Source organism: Plectropomus leopardus, chromosome 5 (genome assembly GCF_026936395.1).
Source record: "Plectropomus leopardus strain MGB_pleo_1.0 chromosome 5, ASM2693639v1, whole genome shotgun sequence".
Lineage (NCBI taxonomy): Eukaryota > Metazoa > Chordata > Actinopteri > Perciformes > Serranidae > Plectropomus > Plectropomus leopardus.
In genome coordinates, this window is record NC_142180.1 from 9,319,868 (window position 1) to 9,343,609 (window position 23,742).

Here is a 23,742-nt window from a genome sequence, read left to right on the forward strand (position 1 = left end):
ATAATGACAATAGTAACAAAATTATTTTTAAAGCTTTTTAACAGATATGGTCCAGGCACAATAATACAGTAGCTGCTATCCCCAAAAGCCCAGCCTACTTGTTTTGTCTTAAACAAGTCACTGACCTGCTACAGAGTGCTACATTCTTCTGTTAGGACACGAAACATCAATGCTGATTGGATTTTCTGATTGTTAGGGGTACCTTTGGTTATAGTGGGTAATTCTAGCCATTTAAAGAGGTCACATGTTATTCCTATGTGGCAGGAAGAGTGCAGTCAATACTTGTTGTGACAGTCTTTCCATTAAGAAAGATCTGTATTTATACTGGTCCACTGCCAAAAACAAGGTTGATCAATGGTCTTTTGTGCGCATGTGTGTGAACATACTCATGAAAAGGTGCATCCTCCTATTCTGCCACATATATTGACATAGAAAAGCACATCCATGCTGACCAAGTGGTTGCATTAAAGCCCCCACCAGGTATATTTTTGGCATTAACACTGAATCAAAATGCATGCTGTTATCTGAAACTGCTTTCTGAACTGCCAGTCCCAGTGAGAATCAATATCTGTCTGCTGCTCTATAGAGACTTCAGACAAAAAAGACAATATTTTTTTCCCAATAGTTGGCACACTAAAATGGAACTAAAATAGATGTGAAGAATTTGACAGATGGTGAGAAAAAAGACCAAAAAAGCTACACCTTTTCTGATGTTACCGCGACACAAGAAAAATAAAGCAATAGTTTGCTGACATTACAGAGATAAAAAACATGATAAACTGTCCCTCTCATGATAAAAAAAAGCTTAATATAAGTTCATAAAAGCCAAATGAGTAGCACATTCAAGTGTTGGGAATTAAGCTTATTACATGCAAAAAATGTGTCTAATTCAATCACAATCCACAGTCACACTGTGATATACAAAAAAGACTTAATGTGACATAAAGCAGCAATAAAAAATGTACTACTATTTACTACTACTACCAACAGCTCAAGGAGGAAATGTGGTTCAGCTGCAGGTAAATGGTTTTTTAATGTCATGATAATGCTATGCTGTATAGTTGCAACTTATTTGTAATTTTCCTAGTGGAAATCATTGGCACCAGGTCGACACGCTGGTGTGAAGAGACCCTTAAAAAGAGCCTGAGGGTACTGAATGTTAAAGCCTCAAAGACTCTCGGAGGAAGACTTTGATCCAAACCTGCATGGACGAAGAGGTTCAAGGTTCACACACACACACACACACACACACACACACACAGACTAGGAATTATTGAGCCATGTACTTTAAATTGGAAACATGTCTATAAGCGTCTCCATGAAACTGAAACCCTGTGCATCCTTTCATCTCTATGCGCACGTTCTCTCTCTCTCTGTGGCTTCTCTAGCTCTCTTTTTCAGGTTTTCTGTATCTCTCTCTCTAAAGTCATTACAATAGACCCCTCTGCCCTCAGTCTCCACGACTCCATACATGACAGGAAATCAGCGTATCCTATTATAGCTTCAAACAGGAAACCATAGAGCAGAAAACAGCAGGCTCTGCGTCATAATGCACTGATTTTCTTTGTTTGTAGTCTGAGGCAGAGACACCAACCAGTGCAGCCTGACTTGCGTTATGTATGTTGATGTAACAGTGGAAAGTACTTGGAGCTATATAACTGAGCTGCCATTCAGTCATGTCCTGTGGCTGCATTGATTTTTACTGTATGGAATCAGATTCAATATACAATATGAAGCCAAGTTTGGCCATATGAAAATAATATATATATATTTTTTAAACAAACATCTCAGTGAATGAATGATTAGATAAATACAGAAATGAAAGATGAAAGTAATAACTAGAATTTTTTAAAAAATGAAATTAATTTCCAGCAGAAATATTCTGTTGTTTCAGCATTGTTTCTCTTACTTTACTTTTCTTTTTATTAATTTCTTTAAATGGACTCTAAATTTCTGGTAACCTTCTGATCTTAATATCATCTGTTTTTTTTAATGTATTTAATTATATCAGGAGAATGGTTGGTTCATTTAAAAATTAAAGTAAAAAATGAAGTTTAAATATAAATGTCAACAGTTGATACCAAACCTTTTATTGCACATTTTTCTGTCATTATGATATCATTTTCCCATTAAATCTATTATCTTTACAGCAACATAGTCAACATAATTACCTCAGTGTATAACTTCTATTACCAACTGCATGGCTTTGGCCTGACCATCACATTATTTTGGGTTCTGTATGTTGCAAACTTAATGATACATTCTTCATCATTTTATTGCATAGGGAGGCAGAAATGAGGAGGGAGATGTACTGAAAGAAAAATTAAAGGGTAGAAAAATAAAGTTTACATCACCTCTACTTTGTTTCATTTTTTTGTTTTGTTTTTATATTTTTTACAGTTGAATTCAGTGTGTCACACCCATTAACGCACAGTCTGGGCAGCTTGCTTTTCCTGTTGTACTGGCACGACACAACAAATCTAGACTGAGATGAGCTGAAGTGGATAAACTGAAAGCACAAGATCTGGCAGATCTATCTATCTATCTAACTTCAGTTTATTTCGCTTGTCTTGGAGCTCTGGTAAACAACAGATGCCATGTGTCTTATTTTTATGGATTATAGTCACATCTGTGATTACATTCATTACAACCATAAAATGTTTTCACACCTGCAGCCACACAGCCAACAGAACTAATGAACAGAGGAGTGCTGTAGAGAACAGGGATGCATGGGAGGTAAGGAGGCAAGGATGTAGGAAAGGAGGGATGACTGATGCATAAAGAGGAGAGAGGGAATAGATTGATCATGTAGCTATGGAAGAACAGCGAAAACAGATGAAAGGAGGAAAAGGATAGAAGAGGGAAAGATTGAAGGAGTGAGGGAGAGAGGAGGAAAGGAGGGAGAAAAAAAGAAATGAAGATGGTGGATGGGAGTGTTTTTTATAGGCTGGCCTTTAATAAGACCCTGCAACATGATGTCATCCTCAGCGAGCAGCTGCATTTATAACTGTACCACCCTGTGCATATGGACCACAGCACAGCAGTAACAGCGCTGTGGACTGTACTGACCTCTCAGTCATCCCAGCATCTTTATTCCCTTCCCTCTCTCACTTCACCTCCTCTTCTGCTCCTCTCAATGTTTACAAGTTAAAACCCTTAGGGCCCACTTAAATATTACATACACTCGTATCGCTCTGCGCACATAATGCACTTTTCAAAATAAAAGTTTCTAAAATGTTATACGTACATATTGTTTTCTACTTTCATTGACATTTTTAAACCAACATCAGTCCTAATCATAAGAATCACAGTCATTCATTTCTAGAACTATAATCCTTTAAATGGCAGGTTTTTGTCATGATGCCACTATGTTTTTAGATGAAAACACACACACACACACACACACACACACACACACACACACACACACAAATTAATTTCAATATACTCTACATAGATTTTTTTGTTTGTTTGTTTTCATTATCACTGCCTGCAACATTGATTGTGACAGTGCACCTAGTGGAAATAGCATGTATGTATTTTCTCCATGCACCAAATATGTATAAATAATGTCAAAATATGTAAAAATGACATCTTCATGTGGAAAATAGTAAAAAAAAAAAAAAACTAATTTCAAGGCAAAAGCCCAGAATGACACCCAGCAATAATACATTGCATGCTTTTATGCTTTGATTGCTGAATCAAAAATTAAGGTTTGAATGGGTTTCAATTGTGTATTTTTGAACTTAACAGTATAAATGTAACAATTTTGTTTCCACAGTGTATTTTTGAATCATTGAAGATGATTTGAAAATTCCGAGATTAAACAAAAATGCACAATCTTGCCAAAATTTCTGCCATATGCATGAGCACCGCCAAAATTATCAAAGAAATGAAGAATGAAAAGCATGCAAAATGCACCATACATTCCCTATATACAAGCCCTCTTATTGAGTCTGACACCTTCATCAGTGAATGACTGTAGATTAAGAGAAATATCTCCAATGACATTGAGCCCAAGAGCACACGTCATCATCCTGTGATACTGACTGATACAGAATAACTCAGACTGAGGGGTGAAGGTGAGTGTAAGTTGGAGCAATACCAGAGGTGGGAGTACAGGTACTTCCACAACGAGTGTTTTCATCATGGGAGAGTTTGTACTTTAATTCTACTCAAATGTGTTTGAAAGAGTTTAGGAACAGAGCTGTGGCTTCAGTTGTATCTAATCTGTATGCCACTTTGGATAAAATTGTCGGTCAAATTAATACATGTTAATGTATGTAAAGAACTGTTTCATACTGCATAGAAGCATTTAGTCCTACATCTGATCTTAATAAATTAATACAGACTCAAAGCAATTCATCATCACTTCTGACCCACTAACACTGTGTGGTGTAGACCCTGCCCCTCTTGCCTGTATTTTCTTATTTTCTTGTTATTTTGATGTCTATAGGCCATAGCCCCCAGCCAATAACAACGTGCAGGTGAGGTCAGGACATTAGAAAAGGATAGGGCTTAGGTAGTAGCGACATGCATCCAAAAGGAAGCTACAAATATTGTGAACACAGCACAGAAAAAAAAGCTAATTTTAAGTAGGGCGCAATGCCAAGCGCTTAAGGCTCCTTCCAAAACTGGAGAGAAAGTAGAGTTGTCCTGTTTTCTGTTGGACAGGTAGGTGCTGGAGGTTAGTTTAGTTGCTTCCTAAGATATCGGGTCTTCCTTTTAAACAAACTTTACTTTCTAGCAATAGTAGCTTGCAGTGTACTTATAAGCCAGACCCCCAGGAAGCTCCGGGTCTTTGAAGCCAATTTTCAAAAAACACTAATCTACACAGTCACGTGATGCCCTGCTGCCCAAACGACTTTTCCCCATTGACTTACATTGCAAAGACACATCTGTAAATGAGTGGGTACATTTCTTTGAATGCATTCCTGTAATACGACTCATTGTACTTTCAGGATTTGCGCCGCACACTAATACTTTCATGTACTGTATACAGCGGTGAAATTTCACCATGGTATGACGGTATGAAATATTACATATCGCCCAAGCCTTATGTGAAGATTAATACAAAGGGTTTAAATTTAGCGCTGTTGTCATTTACACTTAACTTTTAGTATTTCTCTCCAGTGTCTAAAAGCACTAACATGCCATTAAAAAAAGCAGTCTCTTACTCAGCATTAATGTGCTCAGAGCAGTTTTTCAGACCAACAAAAACAAAGGCCATTGTTCAAAAGGATTTCAACCGGTTGGATTTTCTTTGGATTTCCTGGATTTTACAAGAATAGAAAGCATTTTCTTGAACTCTTGAAAGGTTTCTGTGTGTGTGGTGGGAGATGATACACGAGTTCAAAACCGGGTCGTTTTGTTTCTCTGTGTCAATCCGGTCAGGGGCTGACGGGGACCAATCAGAATAAGAGGATGGCTCTGTAAGCTGATTGTTCTTTGATTTCACTGAGTTGAAGACAAATAACCTTTTTAGCATTACATCTCTGATTCCTCATTTCACACACACACGTGTACACACACTCATAGCAGCAGACAATAATCCCAAATCCTCTGTGTGCTGTATTGTGTTGAGAGAAAGCACTGAATCTAAGACTCTTAGATGACACCATTGACCTGCAGTTGATTTCCTGAATCAGCTCAATTTAAATCACTTTAACAGGAGACCAAGTGGCCAAAAAAATCTGTTATTGCGGGTTAAGTTACTTTAGATTTTTGTGAGTCCTGCCATGGAGAGGCTGAGGGTTTTAAAGGGAGCCATCATCCTCGCCATTAAAACAACAGTTTGGTCGGCTGTTTATCTGGTATTTCCTCTACTCTTCATCTCCTCTCTTTTTTTTTATCTTTCTCTCTATCAGTTTCTGTCCCTCCCTCGTCCTGTGGCACTCTCGCTCTTTCAAGCTTCTCTTCTGTGTGCATCCACAGCTGTCAAATTAACTCTATGCGAAGCTTCGAAAAGTCACAGCATGAATGCAAACTGTCAGTGGTACAGCCACTTTGGAAATATATCCAGGAGAAAAGCAAAGAAAAACTGTTGGGTGCTGCATGGTTATTCAGCAAAAAAACCAACGACCTCCACCTCATCTAATAAATGTACTGCAATAATGAGGACATTTTTTTTCTTTTTTCTATTCAGCTCATTTTCTAGTGCAGTAAGGTCTGGTAAAAATAAATAAGGGACGCACAGGTTTTGTTTCTACATCTGTTGGGATTGACAGTTTCAAAGCTATGGACGGTTTACGAGAATAACTGATTCTTTTGATTTCTGGATCTCGACATCTTGGCACCATGATCACAAGGTCCCCACCTTTCCTGTTTACTCACAACCAGATGGATGCCTCTTCCTGTGTTTAGGCCAGAAGGCATCTGATGGGTCAGCCTGGGACAGCTACAAAGAGATCATCATCAGTGCCATCTCTGAGATACTGCATCATGGGTTTTTGTGTGTTTGTCTCTACAATAAATTCAGAAGTTTGATTTTCAGAGGGTTCCTTTCAGCTCGGCATCTGAGCAAGGTCCTTTTAATTTTCTGAATTTCTTTTCATTCTAAACATTTGAGAAAAGTTTGTTGCCATTTGTTAATTCAAACTCCTGGACAAAGTGGAGAAAACTGCTGCCAGATGACTATTGAGACTATGATTACAGACAAATATGATTCTCCGAACAAAGTTAGTCTTAGACATTCTTAGTCAGCTGATATGGAAACAAATGTCCCCAAAACGATGCAATAAAATAATTTCCAGTTTCCTAAATCCAATGGAAAGCCTTCACAGAAGAGCAGAGGCTGTTGTGCATATTAGTACGTACTGGGTAATTCTGGAGACAAAAGAGCTTACATTGTTTACATGTCCATATACTTTTGGCCATGTAGTTAATGTACCAAAGTAGGCTGAATTGAATCTGTTCATTTTGGGACTTCTTGAGAGACAACAACAACTGAGCCTGGGAGCTGAAGTTTTGCTGAGTAAGGCTTTTAGTTTAGATATGCACTTGAGTTGTTGAGAGTTTGGGTCCAGAGGGAAAATATCTACTGAAGCTCTGGACTCTTTAGATAAAATTGTGTTTCTTTTTATTTATTTGTTTATTTTTTAACCTTTAATACTTAATAAAAGCTAAAACACTGAAGCTATTGGTAAATTTCTTTTCATTGTACACAGGGAGAAAAAGAAGCTTATACTGCAACAAATGGGTGATGACGATGGACAATCATATTTCTATACTCATATTTTGTCCCACTGGGAACATGTGTAATCTGCATGTATACAATGACTGGGCTGCTAAGCTTTGGATCAAAATGACATACTGTACAACATATAAGATAATCCGCTCAATCTCCTCTGTTCCCTCTGTTGAGGAGTGTTTTATACTGCAGTCAGGGACTCAAAATGGGTCAGTGGGGTCTCTCTTGACTGAGAAAACAAGTTAGTTTAGAAACACAAAAACAAGAAGCTGGTTCTCTTTGGTTAAATGGCAAACTCCCAATGAGACAGATGGAGGAGAAAATAAAGAGGGGAGGGAGGGAAAGGGGAATGGAATAAAACCCCGGGCTCTTTGGAATCAAAAGTAAAGACAAGACAGAGATAGAGCGATAGAGACAAACAGAGAAAATAAAGAAAGAGTGTATTGGGGGAAAGAAAAAGAAATGGAAGAAGGAGGGCATGGCACTGCTGGAGGGACACTGCAGAGCCAGAGAGGATTATGGGACAACAACAAGTCCCATCAAAGTTCAATTTAAGTTCAATTTTAATTTTTTTGAACTCCTTAAAAAAACCACTGTGTTACCTGAGTTAGCTTAAAGCTGAGACTTGATGTTAATTAAAGTGCCAAGAAAACACAACATCTGGATTTAAATCAAAAACAAATATTGCCAACTAGGTTTTCACATACAAGGGAATTGCTGTAATGGTGCAAAGTCAAGAAACATAATAGAGAAGAAAAAGGTACTGTAGAAATATTTTTAAAAATTAAAATAAAGGTCTTATGTGAATGCTTTAGTGCCATCTAGTGGTGAGGTTGCAGATTGCAACCAGCTGAAACTTCTGTGTGCCAGACATATCTGGCGGCTGACAGGAAAAGGTGAATGGTCCCAACTAGAGCAAGTGTTTGATTTGCCCCTTCTAGGCTTCCGTAGACTAGATAGTGCACTCTGTGGAAGAGGACTTTCTAAGAAGCTAATTCTAAGGTGACAAAAACACAACAATTCTTTGTATGTGTTGATTATAATTAATGAAAACATAGTTATGAATATTATATGCCAATCTGCCAATACATTCCCTGAGATCCTACACACCAGGAAGTGTATTCATTAAAATTCAATGACCTATGGAGAAGGGTGGGATTAAATAAATTTATACTTCTTCTTGCTCCTTTTGAAATATGTATGGCTTTTTGTTTTTCATTGTCTGTAAATATTACCTTTTTTTTGGTCTGCTTGTTTGTTGTCATTTCTGTTTTCTTTTTTTACATACTTGAAATAAATCAAATCAATTAAAAATGAAATTTAAAAATACACTGGACCTTTAATAATCAAGTTACTTCATTTATGATTTTCATAGTTCATTATTTCATCTCATTTCCTATTTTATTTTGTTACTCACCTCTCGTTTCAGATCCTCACTTCCTGCCCTTGTGTATTTCCCGCTTCTGTGATTGCTTGTCCCGCCCTAATGTGTTTGACCTGTGCCTCATTGTGTTTTGTGTATTTAGTCTCCTCCCTGTGCCAGTTTGTCTTTTTACCTTGTGTCTAGCGTTCCAGTAGTCCTCCAAGTTTTCCTGGTTAGATCCCTGCTTTTGTTTTGTTGACCTCACCTTGTCTCACCCTTTTTGTTTCCCTCTCAGGTAATATATAAAAACAGTAATATACACAGTGACGGTCTCTGATGCCAGATTTATTTCCATTTATTTGTATATGTTGAGGTTCGAATTATATTTTTTTTAAAAAGTTATAATTTTGATTTTGTTTCCATTTTCATTTATTAGTTTCTCTGGTGAGTGAGAATAATTTACAAATGATCAAGAGCGATGACTATGGTGAAAATTGATGGGAATGCAAATAATAAACAACATTAAATAAACTCTGTGCACATTTTCACCTCTCACCTTCTAAAAGTGAATGAGATCTTAACACCATCTTTCTCATCACATGTGACATGCAATTACACCCTGCATTAACATGCATTTTCTTTGATCCCTTTACACAGACCACATTTTAACTGCAGAACAGAAGCAATCACCTCCTGGCTGATCTACAGGCGGACGAACCACATCACCTCAGTCCGCTGCCCCGCCGCTGCTTGCTCCATCCAATCAACTTAATGGCATTCATACATTTCACTGACGTCATAAAGAAGACAAACTATCACAAGTTAGTAATTTATCATCCTCATGAGGACGATCACCCTCGTCCTGGTACCTCTATGTCTATAACTATCTGTGTCTCACCCTTGCCATCACACACTGCCCTGTCTGTCTACCAGCACTAGTTATGGATGAAGCCAGCTATATATCTCACACTCACACAGTCAGACAGTCACACAGTCGGTCATTTATGAGAGCGTCTGGTCCGAGTAATAAAAGCCTAGTGTTCAACTCATAGAGGGAGTGAGGAAAAGAGGAGGACTATTCAGTGTGATTAGATTTGGCTCAGGCTGGAAGAGTTACTTGCACTTTTTGGATTGTTTTCTACCATGCAGTGTGGGTTTATGTCTTTTTAATAATGCCTCATTGTAATGTCTCACTGTGGGCTGCACATTTTCCTGTAGTCTGCTTTAAACAACAGCAATAAAAGATTATGGGAGCCCTGAGAAGCATGCTTGAATGGACGTAAGTCTCCAAAATTTGCCTCCATGCATGCACGCATGTGCACACACAAACACACACACACACACACACACACACACACACACACACACACACTAAAATTGTGTAAACCAGATGGAAACACAGCATACAGGCTGCAGCATACAAACATACACATGCAGTTGCAAAAACTCTTACCCTATAGGATCTCACACACAAACTGATATGAAACAATAGCAAAACAGACTTTCAATACCTGCACACGTGCTCACACACACTCTCACCTTTGCAGTGATGACAGAGTTCTTGTGGTAGAAGCAGCACAGAGCTGCTGTCAGGGTCTTGAGGTTGCATCGCTCTGACATTCTTCTCAACTTTTCTCTAGTGCCAGGACTAACTGGGTACCTAACTGCAGTCTGGAGCCAGCTGACTTCAGCTGTAAATACCAGCTCTAGTCACCTTGACTACACACCCAATGCATAACATGAATGACTTTAGCAACCACTGACGATTCCCATTTGCCTCTTCCAAGAAAAACTTCCATCACAGAGTAAAAGTGAGCTAAACGATTTTCAGTGTAGATGGATGCGATGCAAATAAACTAGAATAAGTCAGAATCTGCACAGGAACAGTCTCTCAGGTCCCAACATCCCTATCAGGATGACTTGAGTATCTAACACTCTCCTCCACAGTCCCCTGCAGAGTGAAGCCTCCACTGCTCACTGATACTGTCTCACACTCCCCCCTCCCCTTTTGCCCTGCCCCCCAAGCTCCATATTAGGACGAGAGAAGGATCCATGTGATCTGGAGTAGGCCAATAGTGTGTGGACTAACAGGGAGTGGTCCATAGTCTTTTTCTTGCTCTGGCTGAAAGCACATGGATGATGGATGAAAGAATACATAGATACACAGATAATACTGCATGTTTTGCATGTTTTGCATCTTATATGTATAATCTTATATGTATGTAGAATATATAAACCAAAAATCACCATCTGTTGCTTTCGTTTCCCTGAGGTTTAAACTAATTTGCATAAATGGCTGAAACTAACCATTATTTTTCATTGTTTATAAACCTCTCAAGTTATTTTGTTGATGTAAGGGTTAATCATTTAGTCGTTGAAGCATTAAATTTGCTGGTTTTGCCAATTTCCATTAACATATCAGAAGCTTGAATCAGCTTTTTTTTTGTTTTTATTATGTTTTGATTTGTTTTTTCTTTTTTTTACTTCAATTTTTTAAAATATTCTTAATCAATGGCTTGTACATTTTCTGTCCTGTCAATAATGCTAACTATAACTATGACGCTAATGATAACAATGTGAGCATCCACACTGATAAAGGATTAAGTTGTCATGTTTCCGCACATATAAACTTTACATGGGTGGGCCAGCCAAGTATATTAAGAGTTGCCGGGGCACATTTCGTGACACATTTAAGCATTTTCTTATACATCTGAGAGACTGACACCATCCACAGTAGAATAGTGGACTGAGCTCCGAGCCCAATTGCATCGCAGATGTCCTTCTTGACAACATCTTTGTAGAGGCTATATGTTTGGTCAAAGGATGGTGCATTTATTTGAAACTCAACCAATCATTTATTTGTTACATAGAATTCTACAAGGTAAAACTCAAGTGAAATGTTATCCCGCCCGCTCCTTTAAATTGTGCTTTGTAAATTATTCCTTTTTTGCCATGTTTAATGTGATGCCCTATAAACTGGGATGCATTACAGCTGACTGTCAGGGCTTCTTTTGTTGATAAAATTGCTTTGAAAGTGATCCCAAAGATATCATTTGCTACTTTCATTGTCATTAAAGTTGTGTTGTGGACACCATCCACTGTACAGTTTTTAAACAATACATTTATACGTAGTCCTTGTGTGTGTAAGAAACAAACTAAAAACAGAAATCACATCACTTCCGGAGGAAATAGCAACCAGACACTAACAACAACCACCTGAAAACATTTAATAGCAAGTGGCTGTAAGTTCAGTCACTGTTGTGCACTGAAAATAATCTACAATGCTGCTGCATGAGTGTCTAGACAAGAGGAAAGACTCAGTGAGGTGTGTGTGTGTGTGCGCGTGTGTGTGTGTGTGTGCGTGTGTGTGTGTGCTGCAGAGTGACGCTGATAAATGGCTGACCATTTGTGTTACTTAATGACTGCTGAGCAATTACACCCACACACTAGTTAAGTGCCACAGCTTTCCCACCAATTCACACACAATTGCATCACAGACACATACACACTCACATGGACATCCAGCAGGCTTCGGAGAAAAAGGGACACATCCAGCATGTGCATTGAGCATCGGCGCCATCATGTACACACACACACACACACACACACACACACACACACGCACACACACACACACACACACACAAACAGCCACATACTCAACAAAGACACAAACACACACTGAGGGTGACACCCCAGCAGCAACCAGTTAAAGGAGTATTCTGCCACAAGTAAATGGAGCCTCTAATTACAGTGTGAACCCTCCGAGGATCCACGGAGGAAATTCATGTAGAACATTCCCCGGGGCAACACACACACTCTCACACACACACACACACACACACACACACACACACACACACACACACACACACACTACTGCCAACCACAGCGGCCCCAAATCACCAGCTAGGCTAAATGTCCACCTTAAAATACACACATCCGTCGCTCCAGGAATGCTCTGGAAAAACAACGAGGGACAGAAATCGGCGCGCTGAGGTTCTATGTTTTCTATTTCTATCTGTTTGTTGTTCCTGTCCAATGGAGTAAAGGGAGTGGAGCTGTGTCAGCGACTTCAGTGAGTTATGTGACAAAATGGGAAGCAAACAGATGACATTTGTTATGTAAAATGGTATTTTCTATATGCAGTTTGTTGCACAGTGGGGCTGAGATATGAGAAATGGTGAGTAAATTATGCACACCTCCCTGCATGGTTTCTTTGCCTTATACCTGCAATCACTGGATTTACTTGCCAAATGATACCTATCATCACCATATTAGCTAATATGGCAAACTTGATAGCAAACAGATACCTATCTATCCAGTAGATATGGAGCAACTTGTGGCCTCCTGGCTAATGTAACCAATGTTCACTCTCTTTTAGCTCTGTTTTTGGTCTCTACCAAATAATATGGCTCTTTAGCTGCTAAATGCTCCACTATAGTGACCAGCTTAAACTTTTCTTGCTGAAAACATCTGGCCAATGTGGCTGAAGACTGAGAGCAGAGAGAGTGAACCAAAACATTAAAGTTGCGGCAACAACAAGCTAAAAGTCAGTATAAAGCTCTGTAAAGCTGAGGTGAGGTGCAGATTTGATTTATAATTCTCTGTACAAGAAACATCTTTAAAATTGTTTCACTGTTTTCATATTCTCATTTCATATGCTGTTGTAATAATAGCAAGAACAAAAATAAAAGAAATTAAAAAGAGAAATAATAATAATAATAATAACAATAATCGCTTTATTAAGGACACAGAGAAATGTCCATAGCATGCCATACAAAACCTGACAATGAAAGATCATCTAAAGAGATAAATTATAGTCATTTTAAGTTTAAAAAGATCATGTTGTGGGAGCCATTGATACCTGCAGAAAATTCAATGGCAGCCCATCCAAAAGTCTTTCTTTGTATCTTTGTGCTGTAAATCTGTCCAACAAATTTGTCAAATTGTGTCAGGTTACAAAAAAAAAAAAAAAAAAAACTGACCCTACTGCACAACTTTGTCTTGTTTTCCTACAGTTTTCATGCTTCAGTATCAAAATTGGGATACCATTCTGCATGTTGGTGCTGTAAACACATCATCTGATTTCCTGACATTGGCTGGAAGTTTAGGTTGACAGGAATCAATGAGATCAGCCACAGTCTCAGCATCAGTGTCCTTATGTAGCATTTATGCAGCTTTCATGGTGTCCTGATGCCAGAGAATAAATATCAGTGACACTGCTGCTCAGCCCCCCGTGGGTGAGTCTGGCTGTGTGAGTGTTTGTGATGGGTCATTGATCAGTAATGGACTGTGATCTTGGTGACAGTCGTATTGATTTGTGCAACGTGACGCCTCTACTGTGTGAGCTCTCACAATGTCAATAAAAATGTGTGCAGTCAGTGGGTGCATCTTGTTTCATGAGGCTTAAAAAGAGAAGGTTAATCCACAAGTTGTTTTTTTTTTGTTAAGCCACAAAGTAAGTTACAACTGAGATCTGGATATGATTCAGCACATTCACTGCATCTAAAAACACTTTTCCTATTTTTCAGCAAGGGGAAGATTTTATTTATGGAAAGTGGAATAAATGTTTGGTGTGAACAGGTTTAAACTGTCCTTTTTCTCACAGCATCAATTTGTGGCCTATACTCAGTTTAAATGGTTTTTTTTTTAAAGATTTAGATAATAAAATAAATAATTTTCTGCATTTTGGCTTGAACACAAAAAAAACCCATTTGACAAAATGCACAGTTATCAGGTTGTAATGACATTTTTGAATAATTTCACCAACACGCAAGACATGAGTCATGAGAGGATGACTACGTTCTGTGTTTCAGGGGTGTGTCTAGGGGTGAGTAGGTTATGACCGGCTATCTTCCCAGTCAGTCTGAACTGTTTAACAAGTAAACTGAATTTTCATTTGTAGGTATAATCAGTCTTAAACTTGTAAGGCAGTAATGGGTCAAAGCAGCGCCTGACTAATTTTACATACAAATAAATCAGTACACATTTTATAAAAGTTGTTCACACATTATTTTAATTATTTTCGCACTTTTATTTTGTTTGCACTTTATACTTGCTATTGTATTGTTTGCAACAATTTCTTTAATCAAAGTATGGAAAGTTTATTTTACAGTTGTGTGATGTCACTCTGTGTTGTGATTGATCGGTTTATTTATCCTTTGACCTTAACTATAAACAGGCATGTTAAACACTGGAATGTTAGTATTTTGAGTAGATTTAGGCAGTGGAGACAAAAATGGTAAATTAAAGCTATTACGGTGCCTGTCATCACAGCAGCACTTGCTCTTCATGCCACCCCTGCCTAAGTCAGTGCCCCTCTTGGGCAACCCCAGTAAAAAAATCTGGACATGCCATTGCTATTTTTATACAATGAACCAAGACACATGGATAACATGGTTTACATTGTAACTCCTAATCTATAGTCTGACCCAGACTGAACACCGCTTATTACCCAGGGACCCCCCCTTTCTGTCCTGAAAAAGGTGGACTCTATATCCTATGAAGTAAAAGACTTCTTAAGTGGCAGTTTATGAAATCGTGGAAAAAAGTTGGGAAGGTTTTTTTTTTTACTGAATTTTAAGGCTATAAAGCTCTGATTTGAAATAACACACACTTTTATTTGTGTCTACATGTGACAAATACTGTGTTCATTATATTTATGCAAAGATTTGTGAGAAATATGACCAAATGTTCCTGAAACTTAAGTTAAGAAGGTCTAACAGGATGACTGAAGACTTGAGAGGTGATGATCATTATTCATTCATGTCCCGAGCTGTGTGGGTTTGCTGGCCAGCTGCCTGCTCTGCTTATAGGCTGACAAACTGAATGACTGATTGGCTGCGCAGCTTATTGACTGGCTGACTGACACACCGGCAGGCTGGTTAGTAGAGCTGAATAGTTGGCTAGCAGGGTGAGCAGCTGATTGGTTGTTAGCCTGGTTGCTACTTAAACTCATGCTGGCTTGCTGACAGAGTGGTGTGATGATCCTGATGAATGTCACACTGCTGTTTTCTTTTGTTGGGTTCGACTGTCTCCTATTGTAATACCTCAGTGTGACCACTAGAGTGTACCAGAGTGTGTGGTTACCCCTCAAGCTCTCCTCCAGCTCTTCAAGGATCCTCTATGTTTTAAGAGATTAAATAATTCATGAATTCAAGTCTGTAAATACTTGAATTGATGTTTTGATTGCTAAACTATAAACATGTGTGTGTGTGTGTGTGTGTGTGTGTGTGTGTGTGTGTGTGTGTGTGTGTGTGTGTACTGTAAACTGTTAAGTGTCATCCACTTTGAGAGTTGAAAGCTACTGCAATCTGAGATCACACACACACACACACACACACACACACGCACACACAGAGCATTATTGTTTCTCAAAGTTCCCTCATGAGGGTAGAGCAACTTGATGTGTTCGAGTCAAAGACAGAGTGGGAATGAAAGAGAAAGAGCAAAAGAGGGAGAGAGAAGTCAAAGAAGAGTTGTATTCATTCTCAACTACAGAGGATCCACAGGGGAATAGGCTTTCTTTCTTTCTTTCTTTCTTTCTTTCTTTCTTTCTTTCTTTCTTTCTTTCTTTCTTTCTTTCTTTCTTATCCAAGATTATATGAGTATATGGAGAATTTGGTGCATTATACTGCCACATATTGTGGCAGAAAGTGTGATGTGTGAATGTGGATTCAATTGATTGTCTGAAGAAATGATCAATTTGGCCTACTTTCTTTCCACCGATCTGCTCATGAAAAAAAAATATTGTGGTACTGTTCAACAAAAACTCAGCATACTGTGCTGCAATATAACCAAAGAGCCCCACAAGTGGTTAATTTTAAGGATACTAAATTCTAATTGGTGCACAAACCAAACAGGGGGCATGAACAAACACAAACATGACTTAAACGTATGTAATTGTATGTAACATTACTGTAGAAGTGTTAGGCAAAAATAGAAAAACAAAATGTCTGTCTGGAGCCACAAAACAAAATTAAGCTTTATATTAAAGGCAAAGCCAACCACCAACCCAGAGCGTCACTGTCTGATAACAATCAGCTATCTTTTTCTTTTAAATTATGATGTGAAAGAAAGCTGATCAAAGTTTTGCAGAAATGTTTGGATTCATACAGGAGCTCATCATTCATAGTAAGAAAATAATGTCAAAAATAGTTTTTCAGCGCCTTTAAAAACGTACTCATGACTCAATTTGCCGCTGCAGCATTAAATAACCCATTTTCTGATTTATTCTGTGAGAACTTTGAACCAGTCTTAATTCCTCTCACACAATTGACGCTTGCCTGTTTTGTAACCTGGCCAATATTTCCAAAAATTATACCAACTTTAGCTGCACGAGTTAGACTGTAGTACATGTTTTCCTATCCGTCAATATGATGATGTGAGTAGTTAACAGTGCATGCATGCACCATTGCAACACATTATTGTACATGTGTTTGCCTGACCAGGACTTTTGTTTTAAAATGATAATATCTGGTGATAATTCAGTTTGTACTTTCATCTGCATATCACACAAACTGCAATGTACATACTTGTGCATTTGGTATTAACTTGATATGATAAGCCAATAATACATATTTTACTTGTCTGTGATCATTCTTTCTTTAATTTAAAGAATTCATAGATTCATTAGAATTACTGATAATCTGTTCATAGCTGGCTCTGGCTCAAGTAGTTTCTACTCTGTCTTTTTGTTCCAATTTCAGTATTTATAGTTGTTTTTTATATTTGACCCAACATCTTTTCCCCTCAATGAAGCACTTACTTGTGATTTTTTACTTCCTCTCAGTGAGGGAACCAGAAAATCAGAATAATTACAGAATAATAAGCAGAATTTAGACATCAAACAGCTCTGGAAATGAGGAGAAACTGGCATGCAGTCAGAGAGTCAAGAGATAGATATCTTTATATGACTGTTTTCCACACGCACTTACTTTTCTGCACACATCCATCCCACACATTTGTGCTACACATTTATCAATGGCCTGATCTTACTTAACAATACAAGGCTCATTGCACTGTTTATGCACTTTTGACCTTTTGGCAGGATATGACACAGAGCGCTTGTACTGTGTGTGGCAGTCGGTGTGCGCACAGACATATGTGTGTGCGTGTGTGTGTGTTTTCATCCACAGTGGAAATGCAAACACACCTGGAGGACCACAGCTGACAGCTACACTTTCACACATATTATATAATACCTGGGATACACTGGCCCCATTTGCGGTCGGCACACACACACTCTGTTGACACTTGCACACGACCCTAAATTGACCAAAGACATACACACAAGTGCTGTTTGTGCATGTGTGTATGTGTGAGTGTGCATGTGTGTGGTTAGCTGCCACATGTTCTCGTGGGAAGGACAGAGTTTGCTTTTCAGACTGAGGTGTCAGCATCCAAACATATGAGCTAATAGATGGAGAAAAGTAGTGATGGATAGGAAAAGAGAGAGGGAGTAGATGGTTGGAGGAGAATAGAGGAGATACAAGCTAAAGATAGAATAAACTGGAATATGTGAGTGTAAGTAGTTCAGTTTTACACTGAAATCTATTTATGTACAGTGAAAAATAATGTAAAAACATTGTTTTTCATGTCAAAATAAGATACAGAAATCACATAGCTTTAAAGTGTTATTTTGAGGTCTATAAAGATGTTCTATACCATGAAAATTCCTGGGTTTTTGTAAATATTCTGTTGTCTTTTGGATTTTATTTTAGGATTTTCTGCATGTGTTTTCCCTTGTGTCATGAATTTATCATGTTCAGTCTGTTTCCGGATTTATTTTTTGTAGGTTATCTCCTCATGTTTCTTATGTTACTTCCTGCCTTTGTGTTTCCCACCTGCTTTCTGTCACACCTGTCCCGCATCAGCCTCATTAGTCTCCACCCTTTTTCTCCACCTGCACTTCATCTCCCCATCAGTCTACTGTGTATTTAAGTCCTGGTTTTCAGTTCAGTCTAAGTTTGATCTTTTATTTGTATATGTGATGTCCAGTTGATTTTCCTTTTACGAGTTATTTATTTTTTAGTTTTTGTTGCCTCTTGCTTTTGGGTCCAACTGCTCCACATTATCTGACAGGAGAGGTTCAGCACTTAATTAATTAAAAAGTACCTTCTGCCAAACCTTTGAACAAAGTGTGCTTTACTCACAAAGTAAATCTCAGCACCAAAACAGAGACTGAATTTCTGCAAACAGTACTTTTTTCAACTTGCGTTGCTGATAATAATCATGCTTTTCTACATGTTGCCTTTCCCCTTCTGGTCAGTGCTTCTGAAAGAAAAAAGTTTACAACGTGCTTCAAAATGTAGCTGTTGTCAGAAAAGCAATTTGCTGAGATTTTTTTTTTCTTTCTAATTTTAGATATGTTAACCTCATCTTGCACAACTTATCCAGTTCTGTCAGACTGTCTGTCTTCACTCTGGCCAAACAGGGGTTAGTATGGGGGCTAGAGATATTTTAGATTAAAAACAAAGTAACTAAAATAAGCCGGATTTTCTCACATTAGTCACAGCTAAATGCTGTTGTATTAAAAAAAAACCTCAATAATTCAGCCAAAATGTAGTATGAAATAATTATTTAAATGATTTTAATCAGGCAATATCTGATTTGAGAATATGTAAACAGGATTAAGAATCTTGGCTGGGTTCAACCACAGAAAATCTTGGTCGACTGAAATTTAACCTACTTTTCAATGAATCGATTGGTCAATTGGGGAAAAAATCTGCACTTTATCTCTGGATTAACTAAATCACCACAGAATGCACTCAAAGTGTTTTTTTTTCCTGTCACAAAGTTGACATTAACACTTGCCCCGGGCAAGTAAACTCTCTGTTCCGGCAAGTGTAATACCCGGATTGAGAACTAAATGTGATCTCCAATATTATCCAAAAAAATATACTGCACACATAAAATTTTTTAACTTGCAGGCACAAGTCCGTCTATATACTGTGCTTCAAACATGAGAGAAAAATCTGACATACTGGACACTAAAAATGTTACCTTGGGAGCTTATTCTTGGTCTGTATGTATTTAATGTCGATTACATGAAATTCTCCTTAAATGAAGCAGAATCTGAACAGAGTGAGAATAACATGACAGACAGGCATAAACATAAATATAGACAGTAAAGCACATATATGTCAGCTAGATGACGATGTGATAACTGACTGATCACCTCTCCGTCATCACCTCTCTTTGACTGGGACTCAGGTGGTGTGTGTATGTGTGAACGTGATTTAAAGCAGTGTGACAGCTGAAGCACAGCGGCAGGCGTATGATTTAGAAGGTTTATTATCCTTGTAGCCCAGAGGCAATTAAATTAACTTCTCCTATGAGTGATGTTTGCACTGAAGCCTGCAAAAAAAGCTGAATATTATCTTTAGTTTTAGTCAAATTACAGTCACTGATGGTGATGGACTCAAGTCAGTTTAATCACTTCATTCGACCCCTTAAACTTCACTCGACCTGGCAGAGACTTAAGAAAAAAGTCTTTGGTTTAGAGCTGCAATATTTCCACAACAGAGAATGAAAATGATTAACATCATAAATACTTGAAGTATTACTTATACACAGCCTTCCTACTACATAAAGAGCATACTTATACCTATTATATTGATAATTTACTGAATCAAATCGAACGTTGTGGCTGTGTGTGTTTGTGCGCATTTTATCCCTGTACAGTACAACCAGTCCCAGAAAGTTCTCTATCGATGTGTGCAACCACTGAGAGGGAGCATAATATGTTATGCTCTATAAGTCATGATAAGAACATTTCTGGGCAGCATAAATTTCTCTTTTTGTATTCAGACCTGCAAGCCAAATATCTCCAACAGTTTCCAAGTTTCTAATGAAAAGAATAAATTAATAAAAAAAATGGATTTCAAAACACCACTCTCCAGGTCTAAATTGCAGTTATTATGGCCATAATAGTAGCAGCTGTAGCAGTTTTGTCTGTAATCTTTAAACAACAAACAAGCACACTTGTTGTTCCTACCTTAACGTAGTCCACCGTGGCATCCAGGCCGGCAGCAGGCTCCCTGGGGAACACAGACAAAGACATGGTCCTATTCAGTGAACACATCTTTGCTACTGGACCCAAAACTGCTGGGTGCCGATCTTCGGCTCCTCCCTAAAATAGACTGCTGAGCTGGTTGCGTTTAGTCCAGGTGGGTCCCTGAGTGGTGCTGATGCTGCTTCTTTACAGTCAAACACTGCTCAGCTCTTCTAGATGATAGCAGCTCAGTGGAGGTGTGTCGCTAAAAGTCCAAATATATGTCACTGGTCCAAATAAGTGTCCATATGAAAGCCATATGTTAGACCACGCAGGTACAGCTGCACTAATGAAATGGCAATGCTGTCCTAAAGTTTTTTTTTTCTTAAAGAAAGAAGTTGAGTGAAACTAAATGCCACACTGAAGTGATTTCAATCTGAGTCTCGCTCTTTCACTGTCCCACTCGCTGTCTGTCTCTCACCCTCTGTCTCTCAGTCAGTGGTAAACATGTTCACTCCTGACTTGGCCTCTCTCTCTCTCTCCCTCTCTCCTCCCCCACCGAAACACACATCGCAGCCACACGCCTACCCTTCGGAGTCCACTGACAAATTCACAGAGAGGTTAGAGCGCACATATACAAACAGCTGCACTTTACCCCCCTCTTTTGGCATTTTCTTTGATTCCTTCATTAACCCTTTGAAACCCAAGCAAATTGGCTTTTTTTTTTTTTTTTTTTCTCAAAATCATTGGAGGGCGATGAGCAACTTAACAAGAAATGGCCCAAAAATGAGCAAAAAATTATAAAGAAGTTACAAGAAATTTACCTTAAAATAAACAAAAAAAGAGAAGAAAACAAAGGTAAAAAACAAATAAAACAAACAAGTAAAAGAGCTCAAAAAAGGGCCTATATATATATATGTGTGTGTGTGTGTGTGTGTGTATATATATATGTTCAGTAGCATAATAAAAAATATGTAATTTTTAAAAATATATAATAATCCCCCTGAAGCTCATTTTCAGATCATCATTGTTACCTTTGTTAATGTTTTGCAGTTTGCAGGGCATTTCTTGTCATTATTTGAAAGAAAAAAAACCCTGTTTTCTCAGGTTTTTAAAAGTTTAAATGCTACGGAAAGGCATCTGAATGCAGCACAAAAAAGCTGATATTGATCCAGGTGTTAAAGGATTAATCCAAAAACAACTTAAATATACAGCAGTTTAACATTTGGCATTTGTTTCCTTGACTCCTCATAGCTCATCATTACATTAACTTTTCCTCGAAATTTTTATCCCAAGGCCAAAATTCACAGGAAACATTTTTACGCACTGCATTTTGGCATTTTGTTTCTTTTGAGCAACAGTATACTCCATGACTCATGCATACCAAATTATTTCCATTATCTTTGCCTTGAACATTGGTACTTGAGTGCATGAATGTAGCTCAGAGTCTCTCTCTACAGGAGGCTTATAGTCAGGGGCTCAGTAAGAGGGGTAATTAGCTCAAATCCCCACTACGTTAGCAAGGTTGGTAGTTTAAAGCCCTTAAGCCCACACTGGTGTTCCCACGGGAATATTAGCACAGTCCATTACTTACCAAACCAAATATGTTTAGCTCTAAGCCCTCTCAGTTTAATATGGCTCCAAATAATGAGTGGGATTTAGTTATGTAACTAAACAGAAGCCTCCATTCACAACAATGTATAGTCATTATTCAGAGAAGGTAGAGTGGCTCAGAGGCCTCGACGTCGCCCTCGGGATCTCCTGCAGATTTCACTTTGCAGAGCCGAGGGAGCTCAGTGTATGGCAACAGATCCTGTTCAGGTCTAAACATTCCTAATCCAAGACATCCTGACACCACACACAGTGTGTCAACACAAATCCACACAGGGCTGTCCTCACGACAGAGGGCACATCAGTTCATGCTGGCTGAACAACTGTCTGAAGGTGCCAGAAGTAAAAATGCTGATCTTCAAGTCTTGGTATTTTTTCCTTTCTTACTGAATATTGTTTGTTTCTGTGACAGTTTGTGTTGAGAATGCTCACCAGACCCTCTCTACTCCATGAACAAGTTTTCTCTCTGAAGAATTCATACATTACAATGAGCAATTTTCTTTATTCTGCTCTAAGAAGATATATACTACTGTACTACTCATTACACTACTTTATTTTTTCGAACATTTAGTCCATAGAATATTTTACAAAATCACAAGTCATAATTTTCCATCGTTGTTTCATGCAACTTGTATTATTTAAAGTTCCAGTGTGTTAAGATTCAGGGGATTTAGTGGTTGCTAGTGCTGAATATACAGAGGTCACTTCTTCTCCGAAAACAAACAGACACAGGTTTTTAAACTGGTAAAAACTCTGAATAAAGTAGTTTTAAAATAAACAAACACACAAATGAATAAATAAATACATACATACATACATACATACATAAATAAATAGCTGCAGAGGCTGATGCAAAAATGGCCCTATCTTGAGCCAGTGTTCGCTTTGTCCGTTCTGGGTTACTGTAGAAACATGGCGGTGCAATATTGTAGACTTTGTGGGGAGGACCCACTACCCAAGCAGATATAATTGGCTCGTTTTAAGGTAGCGGATAGAAGATTATTCTTATTTTCATGTAATTATGAACTTAACACCACACACTTATTATATCATATTACACTGCTGACAATACATCCCCACACCTCCTACACACTGGACCTGTAAGTCGCTCACATATAAGAGACTACATATTTAATAATGAGGTATTCGGATGAAAATACAACATATATTGATGCATAACAAATAATTCTGACTTTAACCTTTATAAAAAGTTACTGGTGATGATAGTGTAGCTTCTTGATGTTTACCACTGTGTGGGTGAAGGATGCAGATAATGAAGAGGAAGAGAATAAGGAAGAAGAATGCAGGAAGTTTTTGTTTTCTCAAAACTAAACTAAAATCAGACATTAAATTTGACCACTTGCTTTAGTTGTATGTGTTGCTTCGTTGGACTCAGCGGTTCGCTGGTCCTCTGATTGGCCCCGAACCTTCACCACAACAACCACCTGGCCCTCGTTACCCTGCCCTGGCTCTCTAGTCTGAGGTGGGTGCTATGAGAATCACAGCATACCAGACAACACCCATATAAACGCTGTTGTAGTTAAATGTGCTACGACTCAGGGAAATTCCCTCTTCTACTCA

At 38.3% G+C, this 23,742-nt stretch overlaps 1 protein-coding gene across 3 annotated transcripts in view; it reads right to left on the bottom strand.

Moving 5' to 3' along the window:
- The window catches only part of bcar3 (BCAR3 adaptor protein, NSP family member), a 79,555-nt gene that overhangs the window by 13,953 nt on the left and 41,860 nt on the right, over window positions 1-23,742 (bottom strand). For 2 of the 3 annotated variants that reach the window (XM_088077460.1, XM_042514055.2), the window contains one exon: window positions 20,554-20,596. In XM_088077460.1, coding sequence (XP_087933586.1) covers window positions 20,554-20,596 — 43 coding nt within the window. Of the gene's footprint in view, window positions 1-10,091; window positions 10,558-20,553; window positions 20,597-23,742 lie in introns of those variants that run through there. The other variant, XM_042514063.2, reaches the window with a different exon arrangement.